Source organism: Sinocyclocheilus anshuiensis, unplaced genomic scaffold, assembly GCF_001515605.1.
Source record: "Sinocyclocheilus anshuiensis isolate Anshui unplaced genomic scaffold, SAMN03320099.WGS_v1.1 scaffold728, whole genome shotgun sequence".
NCBI classification, from domain to species: domain Eukaryota; kingdom Metazoa; phylum Chordata; class Actinopteri; order Cypriniformes; family Cyprinidae; genus Sinocyclocheilus; species Sinocyclocheilus anshuiensis.
Window position 1 is genome coordinate 991,974 of NW_015555767.1, and position 14,328 is coordinate 1,006,301.

The following is a 14,328-nucleotide window of genomic DNA, read 5'->3' on the forward strand; positions in this document are numbered from 1 at the left end:
ATTCACCAAGGACCATCCACTTGGAGATTTCTACAGTCTCGCCATTTGTAATACAACATTAATTATATACGTATTTTGCAGTATCAAAATGTTCAAACCTCATTTGGGAGAGAAAAAAATAAAAATCTCACTCCAGCCAGCCAGGTAAACCTAATCTACGTTTCGGCTGTTATATGCCACACGAGGGCGCCGCTGACACTATGAATGATTTTACAGGCTTCAACACTAACAATCCAGTCGCGTGTGCACTTTGGGAAACATCCATAAATTGAGTTTGGTTTGGAAAGGTGGGGAGGAGGGTCAATGCCGAGAGCCATTTATAGACAAAACGAGCAGGGAGAGAGAAATAGCATACAAAACTTGACATAACCTTTTTAGTTTCTACAAACGTGCAAGTACAACCTGGAGTGCGCAGAAAAAGGCTAAATTATAGCACCATTTGACGCGTTCGACAGGATAAGTAACACTGAAGAAAACCAGACGCATGCCATTGCTATAAATAACAGTACACAAGACAGTGGTAAGTTTACGCTCTCCATGTTTCCAAGAACTTGGAAACTTGTTTAAAGAGCCAAGTTACTAAATTAATGTTCTGTGGGTTTTTCCAACTACTTATTAAGATTTGTAAATGCATACCTGACAACAATCAGGTTTTTTTTTTAATCATTTAATTTTCTAAAACGACTGCACTTTTGTGGCATAAGGAAACTTATTTTGTAAATGAAGTAAAAGCTGGGACTAGCCTACGTTAGCTTTTTGATCTTGAATTGTACATTTGAAATTGTAATTGTATAATCCGATTGTACTTGGGGCGTGCGTTATAGAGCATTCTCATTTTATGACATTCATAATGAATGACATTCATTCATTATGACATTATGACATTACAATAACATGTCAGATTACACAGTCAATGCAATAATGAACATTACTGTAGTATTCATTAAATTACTTCACAACTGATAGGCAATTATCAATGGCCTCATGTGTGGACGGAGTGTTTTTCCTTTAGGAAACTGAAGTGCGCACGCGGCCAGTGAGCTGCTGAGAACTCGGTAGCAGCTGCAGTCAGTGTGAAGGAAACAGCTGTGTGTGTGTGTGTGTGTGTGTGTGTGTGTGTGTGTGTGTGTGTGCATATATAATTTATTTATTTATTATTATTATTATTATTATTATTATTATATTTGAAAATCTAAAAATTCATCAAGTTTTCTGTGATAGGGTAAGGGGATATAAAATGCAGTTTGTACAGTATAAAAACCATTATGCCTATGGAGAGTCCCTGTAAACCACATATGCGTGTGTGTGTGTGTGTGTGTGTGTGTGTGTGTGTGTGTGCCTATTTAACCAAATTTGGGGGCCAAATTTGAATGGAACTCTATTTTTCTGTTTGATTAGAAAAAAAAACTCTCAGTATGCTGAATAAATTTGTGTGCAGAAACGGTTAATAAATTGACTGCCTGTCTACTATTCTTCAATATGTCTGTCGATAATATTCAGTTAGGAGTGTGTAGTTAGATTGGGAAGTTATTACATTGTTTTATAAGATGAATTACAGCATTTGTCTGACATTACCGTTAATTCTTGTGGTAATGATCCAGAATGGATATACTTTACAGCAGGATCCAAGTCCATATTACAGCAATATTAAATATATGTTGGTGAAATCAGTCACACCGGTGACGCTCATGGTGTTGCCATGAGGGTCTGTGACTATTTCTGGTGTCAGCAGGCCAGGGGGTGTGTGGACATGTGCTCTATGCATAATAAAAATACTTCAGCCTCTTTTATCCATGTGATGAGGACAAGTATAAAAAGCTGCGTTCAAAACATGAACAGATATAAATCACATGTACACTCAAAGATTTTTTTGAAGAAACATACTTAAGCAATAATTTGGGAGATGACGCTTGCACTCCGTCCTAATTCACAGTCTCCTATTTCATTTTGCATCATAGACATGCTGTTCAAGAATGTGCTGAACAAAGAGGACAAGTCTTGACAAATTTGTAACAGTCCTCTTTCCTGCTTTCCCCCCTGAATTCTTCTCATTTTGGCTGTTCACACACAAGCAATAGATGAATGAACCTTGGTGTCCTAAATGAGTGCAGGTTCATGGTATGAAAAGAAGGTGTCTATTCATACCTGCTTACATTCACATTTGTGGTCTTTAGTACACATTCAAGCATGAATGAGTCTCAGATGCAGGCAGTTTTTTTCATTATTTTTTTGTGTGTATAAAACTTTGGACAAGTATAGGGTCTGAAAGTGTAGACCATCAAAGTCTTTTAGAAAAGTGTCAAATTTTAACTTCCATTTTCCATTTTATGTTTTCCATTGGAAAAAATGGAATTAAGTGTTCAAATGTTTTGTGTTGCATTAGCTCATTGTAATTTACCAAATTGAACAAAGAACGATGTCCCTGCCTCTTCTGATATCATTTTGTGTTTATGAATTAAGAAGCCCTATTCCGATTGTACAATATTGTATGTATCCTTTCTTGTGGTTTCTTTCATTCTCCAGTGCAATGGCTCCGTCGCTCTCGCAGGCCTACAGGAGGCGCTGGTGGATGGCTGTCACATCAATCATAGAAAACCTGCTTTTCTCTGCTGTATTGTTGGGTTGGGGCTCCCTTCTTATCATGCTGAAGAATGAGGGCTTCTACTCGCACATGTGTACAGGTACATGGTTGGAAGTCATACACACTGACAGTCTTATTCTGAGCAGTTTTATAAAACAGCAACATGATGCAAAGCGTTAAAGTATTTGATTATCTAATTCTTCCTGTGATACTATTAGAGAATGCCACAGAGGCTGACACTAATGTGAGTGTAATGGAACAGACGGTTTGGCTGAGCTGTGTTGAGCAGGAGGAGATTCTGAATCTGGGCTTCACGATTGGCTCGTTCATCATCAGCGCAGCCACTCTGCCACTAGGTGTCCTGATGGACAAGTTTGGTCCACGTCCAATCAGATTGTTTGGCAGGTGAGAGACATACAGCTATCGGTATAAAACTAGAAAAGCAAAGTTGAAAGTTGAAAACTAATGTTGAATGTTGGCTTGACAAAGTCTTGCCTGAAAGTTTTAAATAAAGACTTCAAATTAGAAGGACCGTTTTAAAGCCTACTGTACATTTAACACTACTCATGCCCTGCAACCCACATCTTGGTCACTTCCACCAACTCTCTGTTTTATGACTTTTGTAGTTCATGCTTTGCATTCTCCATGGTTTTGATTGCAGTAGCATCTTATGATCCAAAAGGTCAGTATTATTATATACTGCTAAATAATTCAATAGGTCTGTAATGAGTTAATCTGTATATTTAATGTTTTATAAGTAATGAAGGCATTGTTTCTTCTTTTCTTTCACAGTGTTATCAGCTCTCATATTTATTGCTGTGTCCATGAATGGGTTCGGAGGAATCTGTCTAACCTTCACTTCACTAACAGTAAGCCACACGTACACACAAATATATATATAAAAAAAACACATTAAAAGTAGACTGACTTGCATCACCACTTTCTCTCAGATATATGGTGCTTATGTCAGTTCTTCTTATATATACCCAAGATAACTGTCATAATGATAACTATGCAAAGTTGCCATTTGACCTGTTCTATATTCTGAGGTCCTATTGAAGTTTTAATGTATTTGGGCACATTTGAATTATTTTGTCAGTAGGTGATGTTCATGTTGACATTTGACTCTCTATTGGTGTTTAAATGTGTGTGTGTGCATGTGTGTCTGTGTGTGTGTGTGTATACACTACCATTCAAAATATAATTATTATAAAAGAGTAATTAAGATAAAAAAAAAAAAGTTTTTAAAAGATATATTACTACAATTTGAAATAACTGCTTTCTATTTGAATAAATTTTAAAATACATTTTATTCATGTGATGGCAAAGCTGAATTTCCAGCAGTCATTATTCAGTAGTCTTTATTGTCACATGATCCTTCAGAAATCATTCTAATATGCTGATTTGGTGCTCAAGAAACATTTCTTATTATTATCAATGTTGAAAACAGCTTTTGCTGCCTCATATTTTTGTGAAAACTGCAATACACTACCACTAACACATAATGATGAATTTCAAATAAATACTGTTCTTTTGAATTTTCCATTCATCAAAGAATCCTGGAAAAAAAAGTGTATAGGTTTTCGCAAAAATATTAAGCCGCATAAATTGTTCAACACTGAACACTGAAAATTAAGCTTTTTCCACGACAGGAAGAAATTACATTTTAAAAAATATTAAAATAGAAAACAATTATTTCAATTATAATATACAATATTGCTGTCTTACTGTGTTTGATCAAATAAATGCAGCCTTAGTTTTAAATGACTAAAAAGTCAGGATGCCTGCTTAGTAAGTGTATGTTTGTGAATCTGAAAGTGGTTGTGATAATTTATGCATGTATATTTGTGGACGTGTAAGGTGAAATGTATGACGCCTTTTGCTTAATTTGAATACTGCTTCTCATTACATAATATCAAAACACGTGATTGTTTCATTTCTTGTTGTGCATAAGATGTCAATTTCTGTACTTGCATGAGAGTTACTGCTCCTGCTCTTGTCTGTTGCTGATCACTTGAGTGCTGTACAGGTTTTCCATCCCCTCTACAGTTTGGCATGCTGATCTCAGCCAATCACAGCACAGATCAGTCTTCACGCCCTCTACTCCACCAAGCCCACCGTCTCCCGCATATTAACATGCACTGTCCTTGCTTTCTCTCACGTGTCTGTTTCTTTCACTACTACTTCTAGAGTACTGACCCAGTGACAGCTTTGTACTTCTTTTTCTAAAGAGTGTATGCAACTTTTGGTTTAGAGGGAAATAAAGATGGCCAGAATGGTTGATAAATAACAAACGAGTGCAAGACTTGCAGGAACATATGCCTGATTTTTGCTTAATCACTCTAGCATCTCAGCCTGTGTGAGAATGTATGCATGTATGTATTGAAATATAATTACATATTATATAATAAATATAATTACATATTAAAGAACTATATTTTAATAGTTATAAAGGACTAAAAATAAATCATATATTTATGTATTTATTTCATGTGATACATATATAATTATATATAAAACAAATAAAATAATATAAATAAATTAATTTATATTATTTTATTTGTTTTTGTATATAATTTATTTAATGAACTACATATATAGTAAAAGTGATTACGTATAATTATATTAAATATAATTATGCATTTATTTATTGTTGTACATATCGTCATCAAACTTTTTAAGTATAAGCAGTAGCAAACAGCCACATATATAGTGAAACTCTACTGGCTATAACATCGCTGCATGAGGAGCTGTGTCTTCACATGTTGTGTGGCTGAAGGTTATTTCCAACTTCAAGCTCATAATGCTCTCTAGTGGCAATAGACAAATGTTACAGTTTGAATACATACATTAGTATGTTCATTTATGATTCTTTTCTTCATGATTGATTTTCTCAGTTGCCAAATATGTTTGGAAATGTGCGGTCTACGATTCTTTCACTTATGATTGGCTCATACGCCTCCTCGGCTGTCACTTTTCCGGGAGTCAAGGTAGAGATTTTTTAAATACATACAACAACAAACACTGTAAGCAACAAAGATGCAAAGTATTTAGACAAATGCGTTTGTCTTGCAGTGCAGCATATGAACATAAATGTCCTCTGTCTGTCTTGTCCTCTAGCTGATCTACGATGTGGGTGTCTCATTTTCTGTTATATTCTGGGTTTGGGCAGGGTTTGCCTGCCTCGTCTTCCTCAACTGCATTATTAATTGGCCAGGAGAATCTTTTCCTGGTCCTGAGGACATCAGATACAAGTGAGTACACGCTAAATGCACTATATGCCCAAAAATATTACGACACCTAAACATCTAATGTGCTTATTATTTTTTACATTTAATTTCAAAACTATAAATATATATATATATATATATATATGTGTGTATAATATTTGACGGTAAAGACTTTTATAATATTACAAAAGATTTATATTTTGAACTTTCAATCCATGAAAATATCCTGAAAAAAGTATCACAAAAACGTTTTCACAAAAAGATTATGCAGCACAACTGTTTTCCACATTGATAACAATATGAAATGTTTCTTGAGCTGCAAATCAGCATATTAGAATGATTTCTGTAGGATCATGTGACACTGAAGACTGGCGTAAAGAAAACAGTTAAATTCTCATAATATTTCCACAATATTACTGTTTTACTGCATTTTTATTCAAATAAATGCAGTCTTGGTGAGTGTAAGAGACTTTTTTTAAATAACTAAAAATCTTACTAAGCCCAGACTTTTGAACAGCAGTATCAGAAGAACATAACAATACAAATATACAGTATTACACAAATAATTGTCTATTATTGTAAAACTGTACATGAATTTCTGTTTCTCTTTATTTCATAGTACAATGGTGAAGGTGAGAGGTGAAGCAGTGGACCATAAGATGACTGAAGAAAGTTCATTCACTCAGGACACTCATAAAGAGCAAGAGGGGACCAAAAAACAACCTTCCACTGATGAAGCAACCAGTGATGGAACAGTTGCACAGAGCCAGGGCAAGTCTCACAAACACACAGTCTACAAGGATTGTGACTCTGATAATAAAATAATCTTTCTGTTATCAATGTTTTTGGGACAGCAGGATCCCCTCCCTTTTACCGTTCTGTGTGCTCACCTATTTTCCTGTGGAGCATCATCACCATGGCGATGACCCAGCTCCGTGTCATTTTTTTCATGGGTGCCATGAATAAGATGTTGGAGTTTCTGGTTACCCATGGTGACTCTCAACGTGAGCATCAACTAAACTTTTCAAACATTATTTTGTTTTTAATGAAATTGAAAAATGTGAAAGGAAAAGATTTGCTCTTTTAAATGTGTTTTCGTAACTTTGCTCAAGAACAGATGGGTAAATGTAATCAGCACAAGCTTACAGGCGTTTGCTGTAGTTTTGCAGAAGCATGTGTTTGTGGCGGGTGTTTGTAAGTGGGTAGTAAAGATAGTACTTTAAATTGGCTTTATATTGCATTATTTTCACCACCTGTTTGCGTCTGTTTTAGCCTCAGAGGAGTTAGTGAAGGAGGCAGATGAGAAAGGTAAGAGAGTCCTATTATTTTCACCAAACCAATATACACGTATTTTGGCTTTGTAACAACCAGTGGCCTTAAAGTATTTGGACACTTATAACACACTTAAAGGGATAGATCACCCAAAAATTCTGTCAGTTTTTGCTCACCCTCAAGTTGTTCCAATTCTGAACGAGTTTCTTTCTTCTGTTGAACTTGAACACAAACCATTTTTCTCCATTTTGGAGAATGTTGGTCACCAAACAGTTGACGGTAGCAATTGACTTACATAGTATGGAAAAAATAATATGGAAGTTAATGGCTGCCATCAACTTTTTGGTTAACCAACATTCTTCAAAATATCTTCTTTTGTGTTCAGCAGAACAATGTGAACTAGGGCGAGTGAATGATGACAACATTTTTATTTTTGGGTGAACTAACCTTTCAATGTACAGTATCAGTGACATTGCATTAGATAACAAAATGTCAAACCGAGGATTATTTTGTTTAATATGTTGATGTCTAATACAATGTATCAGCCAGTACAATATCAGGATTAAATGGCTACATTATTCTGGAAAGTGATGGTATAGTGAACGGAATACAAAGTGTGTGTGTGTTATAGTGAGTATCTACTCGTCCATCTTTGGCACTCTTCAGCTGCTCTGCCTGGTCTCCTGTCCTCTGATTGGCTACATCATGGACTGGAGAATGAAGGAGTGTGAGGCCGTGGTGACTTCAGCAGAGGGAGAAAAAAGGTGAAGGTGGTGAAAGAGAAGGAGTGAAATGTTGAATTACTTTGATATGTCAGTTACATGGTTACCTTTTCCCTTTTGTTGTTTTCTTCAGTCCTCCTGGGCCTCCAAAGAGAGACGGGAAGATCCAGAAACTCACCAACGCCATCAGAGCTTTCATCCTTACTAACACTCTGCTAGTCATCTTCGGCATCATCTCCCTTATAGACAATCTACCCATACAGGTTAGACATAAGGTCACAAATGTGGTTATTTATTCAGAAATACTGCAGAATGTTATTTCATTACAAATTATTTTAGTCATTTAAAGTTTGTATTTTTTAATTTTTTTCATGTATAAATTAAAATGTGTAGCCTATATTTATATATAACTTTGTACTCAGACATGAATCTAATTTAATGTCATTTATATATAACTTTGCAGTCATACATAATTATAATTTATATAATTATATGGAACTTTGCACTCATACATAATCGTAATTAAATGTATTGCATACATATATAACTGCACCTATTATTATAAGTATATTATTATATGCATTTCTCTTTTTTTTTTTCCTTTCTGTTTCAGGTGGTGTCTTTTGTTCTTCACACTGCAGTTCGAGGTTTTATTCATTCCTGCTGTGGTGGGCTCTACGCTGCTGTGTGAGTTTTACTTCTGATCTGAATTAGTGTTATTTTAGAATCATTGATATACTGTTATGTTTTTGGTTAATGTTGTGAATTCTATTTATTTTTATATTTTTGTAAAGTTTAAATAACTGCTACAAATGGCTCAGAAAGTTGGCTGTGTGTAATATTTGCTGTTTATTTGTATATTTAGCTACCCAACTAATCACTTTGGCACTCTGACGGGCTTGCAGTCCATGATCAGTGCTGTGTTTGCCCTCCTACAACAACCACTCTTCATGTGGATGGTGGGACCATTGAAGGGTGATCCTTACTGGGTGAGACAGACATTTTTGAGTGTAATACACTATTCATGCACAAAGCAAATGCGTATTTGTATTTAAATAGTGCAGTTTCACAGAATCATTTTGGTCAATGTACCAAAAATGCCACTTTTTTAATCAACAGATCAACTTGGGCCTGCTTGTGTTCTCATTGGTTGGATACATGCTGCCAGGATACCTCTTCTACCACCGGAAACAAATTACAAAGGAGAATACAGCACGTGATAGTCTGTCAGTGAGCCAGTCAGCGCAAGAGAGCAACAGCCTAAACCAAACAAATGATTCTGCAAAATATCAAACGAACGGGAATGTGGAAAACATTTAGTATTGAGATGAATGTGAATTATAAACCTGATTTTTGAGTTATGGTATCATGGCACTTCAGAAACTGGGCTTCATGTTCAGTCACTGTAAAGACTTGACAAATATAAAACAGTGTTAAAAAGCAAGCAAATGTGCAATTTAAAGCATCAGTCAAGGCTTTGACTGTGTGACTGGGCAGGATGTATTTTCAAGGCTTTTATTATCGATCAGAAAAACATTATGCCATGACCTATAATATATAGTTTGCAGTTTTCTTCATTGTTATTGCATTGACAATTTGAAATATCCATTACAATGGTAGTTAAATATGATCGAACACATCTAAACTTCCTCCCGTGAAGCACCTCCTGCCTCGTCACTTATGTTAAAAACAGTATGAAATCAAAATTTGCTTTATTTACTTTCTTAGGAAAATCAAGTGTTATTGTGCACAATTTATCAGTGCACATTATACCAGACAATCATTTTGTGTTCATAATCTTTTATCAAATCTTGATCTGACTTGCTGAGATACTAAGGGGAACCTGACCTTTAGTCTCCATGTCTCGATCAAAAAGCCTCTATGGCGGCGGTTTCGGGAGAGTAGCTCACAATTAACTGTGAACTCTTATTCTACCATGTTATGATCTTCATTTTGTATGTGCAGGACACAGACACATTCAAATTCATATTAGTATGCATAGTCAAAACTTTTTAAACCATTTACGGAATGTAGAGAATGTAACGTTTTTCTGTACGGGTAAACCCAATCTCCCTTCAAGACTCAGGTAAATGAGGCAGGGCTTCATGAAATGCTCACTTTACCTTGACATGGATCATTTTAATTTTGAAACGTTGGTAGATTTTTTTTTTTTTTGTCATCCCTCTCTCACAAAAGTTGATGGAAATGCAGCTTTATATTACAAATGGTATTGCAGAGGCCAGTTTTGCACTATATTCTTTGTTTCAAAAGTGCTGTTCTGTATGTTACAGAACTGTAATCATGTTATCAGTTTCAATGACTCTACTGATTTTTCAACATAATGGTGCTTGTACTGTGCTCATGTCTTTAAATATGCCTGAAAGAAAAAAAAAATCAAATATATTCAAAGATTTTCTCACAAATCTGCCCATTTCTTAGCTGATTATTTATTTGTAAAAAAAGATTCTAAAAAAAGTTGAATGAAAAATACTCCATCATTCATCATACTCATAAATAGACACAGAGGCACTTAGACACTTACAAATACAACAGATGTGATGTTTACCAGGTGTTCTGGTACATTACATAATGATATACTCTCACACATATATACACACATCTGACTCACTGTAACATTAAATCTGTGATGTCCCAGAAAAGGCCCAATTGTCCAGCTTGTGCTTCTCTTCTTTCTTCGTTCCTCTTGTTTTTCTGCCACTGAGGCAGTTCTTATCTCAAGCTGCTGCTGGGCTGAGCCCCAGTCATGCCTGGGTGATCAGGGCTATGGCGATTCTGCAGATGGAGAAATAACAATACTGTATACATTTTATTGTATTTATCAGAGATATCAGGTGTACTATTTATTACTAATGCATTAATGTATGATAATGTATAAAACAAATAAAAAAAATACTCTACTGTGAAAAGCTTTACAGTCAGTATGATTTTAAAAGAAATTAATACTTTCATTCAGCAAGGATGCATTAAACGCATCAAAAGTGACAATAAATACATGTATAAATGTGAAATTTGTATTTCTGAAAAACGTGGCTCTTGAACTCTATTCATCAGAAAATCCTGAAAAAAACATGGTTTCCATAAAACTATTAAGCAGCACAACTGTTTTCAACACTGATACTAATATGAAATGTTACTTATTAAATTGATTTCTGAAGAATCATGTGACACTGAAGACTGAATTAATGATGCTGAAAATTCAGCTTTGCCATCACAGGTATAAACCACATTTTAAAATAGAAAGCATTTACTTTAAATTGTAATAATATTTCACAATATTACTGTTTTTACTCTATTTTGATCAAAAAAATGCAGCCTTGGTGAGCATAAGAAACACAGAAACATTAAAAATCTTACTGACCCCAAACTTTTAAACAGTAGTGTAGAAGAATTCTTATAAATTAAGGCCATGTGTAATCTGTACTGTCATATAAAGACCATAATAACTCCAATTAACCTTCTCCTTCTTCTTATCTTTCTTCTTTTTCTTTCTGTCCGGGTCATCGTCCTTATTTTTCTTCTTCTTCTTATGGTCTGAATCGGACGGAGTTTCTGTGGTAAAGATGTGAGATTGACAGTTAAGCTTTAAGAAAGCACATGTTCATTTCTTTGTGTTTGTCTATCACCTGGGGGTAAGGGATCCTGAGGACGATGATGTTTATGCTTGTGCTTGTTCTTCTTCTTCGGTGGTTGAATATGCATCAGTCTATACTGCTCTGGTAACTTTGTCAGGGCAGAGATCATGCATGCAAAACAACAACAAACGTCTGACCCACATAACCATTCACTATCAACGCTGTCTAACAAAGACATCGACAAACCTCAGAGTACAGTCAAAGCAGAGGCAGCATCAGTTACACTTGCCTCCCTAAATGCAAAGGGGATCCTCCTTTTGTCTCTCTCATACACACACACACTTACGGGGCCAGTGTGTAGCCTGAAGCAGGTGAGCATATCCCCAGTGAGAGGACTGAACGAGTTGAGAGATCGCATAGAGCTGTTGTCCTGAATGCCTGGGCTGTCCTCATACCTGGAGAACAGAAGGATCAAAACACGGTGTAGTTTCAATACAGGTATTGGAGTAACCCTTGTAGGTAAAGTGCATACTGTGCAATTTTAAGTCTTAAAGGGATAGTTCACCCAAAAATGAAAATAAAGAATGTTGGTAACCAAACTGTTGACAGTAGCCATTGACTTCCATAATATAATTTTCCATACTATGGAAGTCAATGGCTACCGTCAACTGTTTGGTTACCGACATTCTTCAAAATATCTTCTTTCGTGTTCAAAAGAACAAAGAAACAAGTGGAGGGTGAGTAAATAATGACAGGATTTTCATTTTTAGGTGTACTACGCCTTTAAGATTGTAGAACTGCTGTAGAATCGGCAGTGAAAGGTAAAAGTACACATACACACCAGTAAGCTCAGGAAGTTGCTGAGTTTCTCCTTCACCTTCTTCCCGCAGAACTTGTTATAAGCATGCTCCAGGTTGTAGTGTGTGATGAGATTCGTGTGTCCTGTCAGCTCATTCTCCACTGTGAAGAAGACATGAGAGGGTTGACAGGTTCATGAAGGTGACCAAAACAGCTTTATTAACTCTAAAATAACCCACTACCAAAATTTACCATGGTAACTAAAGTTTCTCAATCTTTTTGACTCCAAGGCTAATCAGTTTCCTCTGGTACATCTGCTGTAATGACAATGTTTTGTTTTCAAAAGTTGATTACAACAGATTATCATAGATTACAAGTACCAAACAATAATTAAAATTAAATAAAAAAAATTCTTCATGGATCCCACTCTTTTTAACCAATATATAGCTAGAGGAACGATGTGTAATGCACATTCAATATAAAAATGGCCAAATAATTGTTAGACTTGTATTAATATTTATTAAATTAAGTGAATTTTCCACTCCCAGATATCACACTTTTAAAACACTTGTATTTTTTTTTGTGAGGCCATCTGAGGCCCTGGCTCCCAGGTTAAGAACCATAGCACAAAATACAACGATTATTGTTAATAAAAACAAAACCACATCAAAATTATTATTATTTTTAAATAATGTAATTAATTTATTTATTTTGAATAACAGTGATGCTGTTGTCTATTGTTGCCAGGGTAATCGTAGTAAATGTCTTACATGACATATTTTGCATGCCATGGTATGGTTTTGTGGTTACCATGGAAAAGTACCATGGTTATTTGGACATAGTACCGTGGTATTCTTTGAAGTAAGTTTAGTTTTGGTTTAGTACTAGTTTTGGCAGTTTAGTACTAGTACTAGTCAAAAGCAAAACATCACTACCATGTTATTATTGTGTGGACGTTTGTCTTGACTTTACTACTGCACAACGTCCCTGACGAGCTGTTGACAATTGCTTCCGGTTGTTTGGAGAAACTTACCGTAATTTATCAAGTACGTGATCGTATTGTGCACAGTTCCTAAATTTAAACAGACTCACATAATGCGTCGTAAAAATGCATTATATTATATAATACTATACTTTATTTGCATAAATAATTATATAAGATGAGACAAATAATGTGTTTGTGTCACTGACGCATGTTAAAATCGTCGACGGAAGTTTATTTATTACGGTAAAGAAAAAAGGCGACATACTTCCTCTTGTCCTTCCCTTTATGTGACATCTTGACCAATAAGCGACGTCGTTTCAGGAAAGTGACCAATCAACGGGCGTGTTTCAAAGAGGCGGGGCGAATTTTTCCTTCGTCCGCAGTGACCTCTGTCTCTTTAAATCGTTTAATTCATTTGCCGACGAATATTGTCTCGCGTTGACGCAGACTCTGCAGTCTCGGATCACCGCAGCACTCATTCTCTAAAAAAATAAATAAATAAGAATGGCCTTATTAACACCTCTCTTCGCGTTTCTGTATCATTTGCCGCAGGTTTATAAATGGCTACTAAAACCATACTACATAGCCTCGTTATTTATGTCTGTCGCGTTCCTGCTTGTCCGCAAAACACCTGGGATCTGTGAACATCTTTCGACGCAGCGTGAGGATGGCAATTCATGCGATTTTGACTGGGTATGTATAAAGTAGGCCTTTGGGGTTTTGAACACATGCTGAATGATAACGGATACCGTTAACAAAGGGACTGGGCAGTGGCCAGCAGAATTTGGGGGTCGCTAGTTAGCTGGCAAGAATTTGGAATACCATGCATATAAATGATGCATGTGGAAATAAGACACATGGCAATGGTCCCGTATGGTGCATCAGTATCATTCACTGTTGTCTTTATATATATTTATTTTTTTATAAAAATATGGCACACAGTGGAGTCCAAAAGCCTGAACAATACAGCAAAAATGGGCACTGTTAAATACACAGAAATTTGTAGGATTTTGAAAAAAATAATTAAAACTGTAATATATATATATATATATATATATATATACAAGGTTTGAAATTACGGGTAAAAATCAGCTGTGGCGGGTAACGCTGTCAAATCACTAGCCAATTTGGCAGGGTACTTTTTGTA

General features: G+C 35.6%; 3 protein-coding genes across 3 annotated transcripts in view; 2 read left to right on the top strand and 1 right to left on the bottom strand.

Annotated features, from left to right (window-relative positions):
- Positions 1 to 313: 313 nt before the first annotated feature.
- On the top strand, positions 314 to 10,494 carry LOC107674269 (large neutral amino acids transporter small subunit 3-like). Its single transcript, XM_016468214.1, has 15 exons — positions 314 to 520; positions 2,524 to 2,681; positions 2,800 to 2,986; positions 3,208 to 3,263; positions 3,374 to 3,450; positions 5,479 to 5,571; positions 5,702 to 5,835; positions 6,431 to 6,582; positions 6,669 to 6,815; positions 7,084 to 7,119; positions 7,715 to 7,847; positions 7,939 to 8,068; positions 8,419 to 8,492; positions 8,671 to 8,794; positions 8,925 to 10,494. The coding sequence occupies exons 2-15, from the start codon at positions 2,528 to 2,530 to the stop codon at positions 9,123 to 9,125; spliced, it is 1,698 nt and encodes a 565-aa protein (XP_016323700.1). The 5' UTR covers positions 314 to 520; positions 2,524 to 2,527; the 3' UTR covers positions 9,126 to 10,494.
- A 19-nt stretch (positions 10,495 to 10,513) lies between these two features.
- LOC107674187 (mediator of RNA polymerase II transcription subunit 19-B-like) lies at positions 10,514 to 13,022 on the bottom strand. The gene is made up of 6 exons (XM_016468088.1): positions 13,007 to 13,022; positions 12,240 to 12,358; positions 11,745 to 11,846; positions 11,450 to 11,546; positions 11,281 to 11,375; positions 10,514 to 10,598 (listed from the first exon to the last, which is right to left on the bottom strand). Exons 1-6 carry the CDS (start codon positions 13,020 to 13,022, stop codon positions 10,536 to 10,538), a joined length of 492 nt encoding a protein of 163 aa, XP_016323574.1. The 3' UTR covers positions 10,514 to 10,535.
- Positions 13,023 to 13,574: 552 nt separating this feature from the next.
- The window catches only part of LOC107674258 (thioredoxin-related transmembrane protein 2-B), a 6,376-nt gene continuing 5,622 nt past the window's right edge, over positions 13,575 to 14,328 (top strand). Inside the window, exon 1 of the mRNA XM_016468194.1 lies at positions 13,575 to 13,874. Within this exon, the coding sequence (XP_016323680.1) occupies positions 13,686 to 13,874 (189 nt within the window). The 5' untranslated portion in view covers positions 13,575 to 13,685. The remainder of the gene's footprint in view (positions 13,875 to 14,328) is intronic.

Coding starts and splice junctions, on each gene's coding strand:
- LOC107674187 (XM_016468088.1), bottom strand. Junction 11,376..11,449: donor TCAGGATCCCTTACCCCCAG/GTGATAGACAAA, acceptor TCTTTACCACAG/AAACTCCGTCCGATTCAGAC. Junction 10,599..11,280: donor AAGATAAGAAGAAGGAGAAG/GTTAATTGGAGT, acceptor CTCCATCTGCAG/AATCGCCATAGCCCTGATCA.
- LOC107674269 (XM_016468214.1), top strand. CDS start 2,528: ATGGCTCCGTCGCTCTCGCAGGCCTACAGGAGGCGCTGGTGGATGGCT. Junction 3,451..5,478: donor TAACCTTCACTTCACTAACA/GTAAGCCACACG, acceptor TGATTTTCTCAG/TTGCCAAATATGTTTGGAAA. Junction 8,069..8,418: donor TAGACAATCTACCCATACAG/GTTAGACATAAG, acceptor TTTCTGTTTCAG/GTGGTGTCTTTTGTTCTTCA.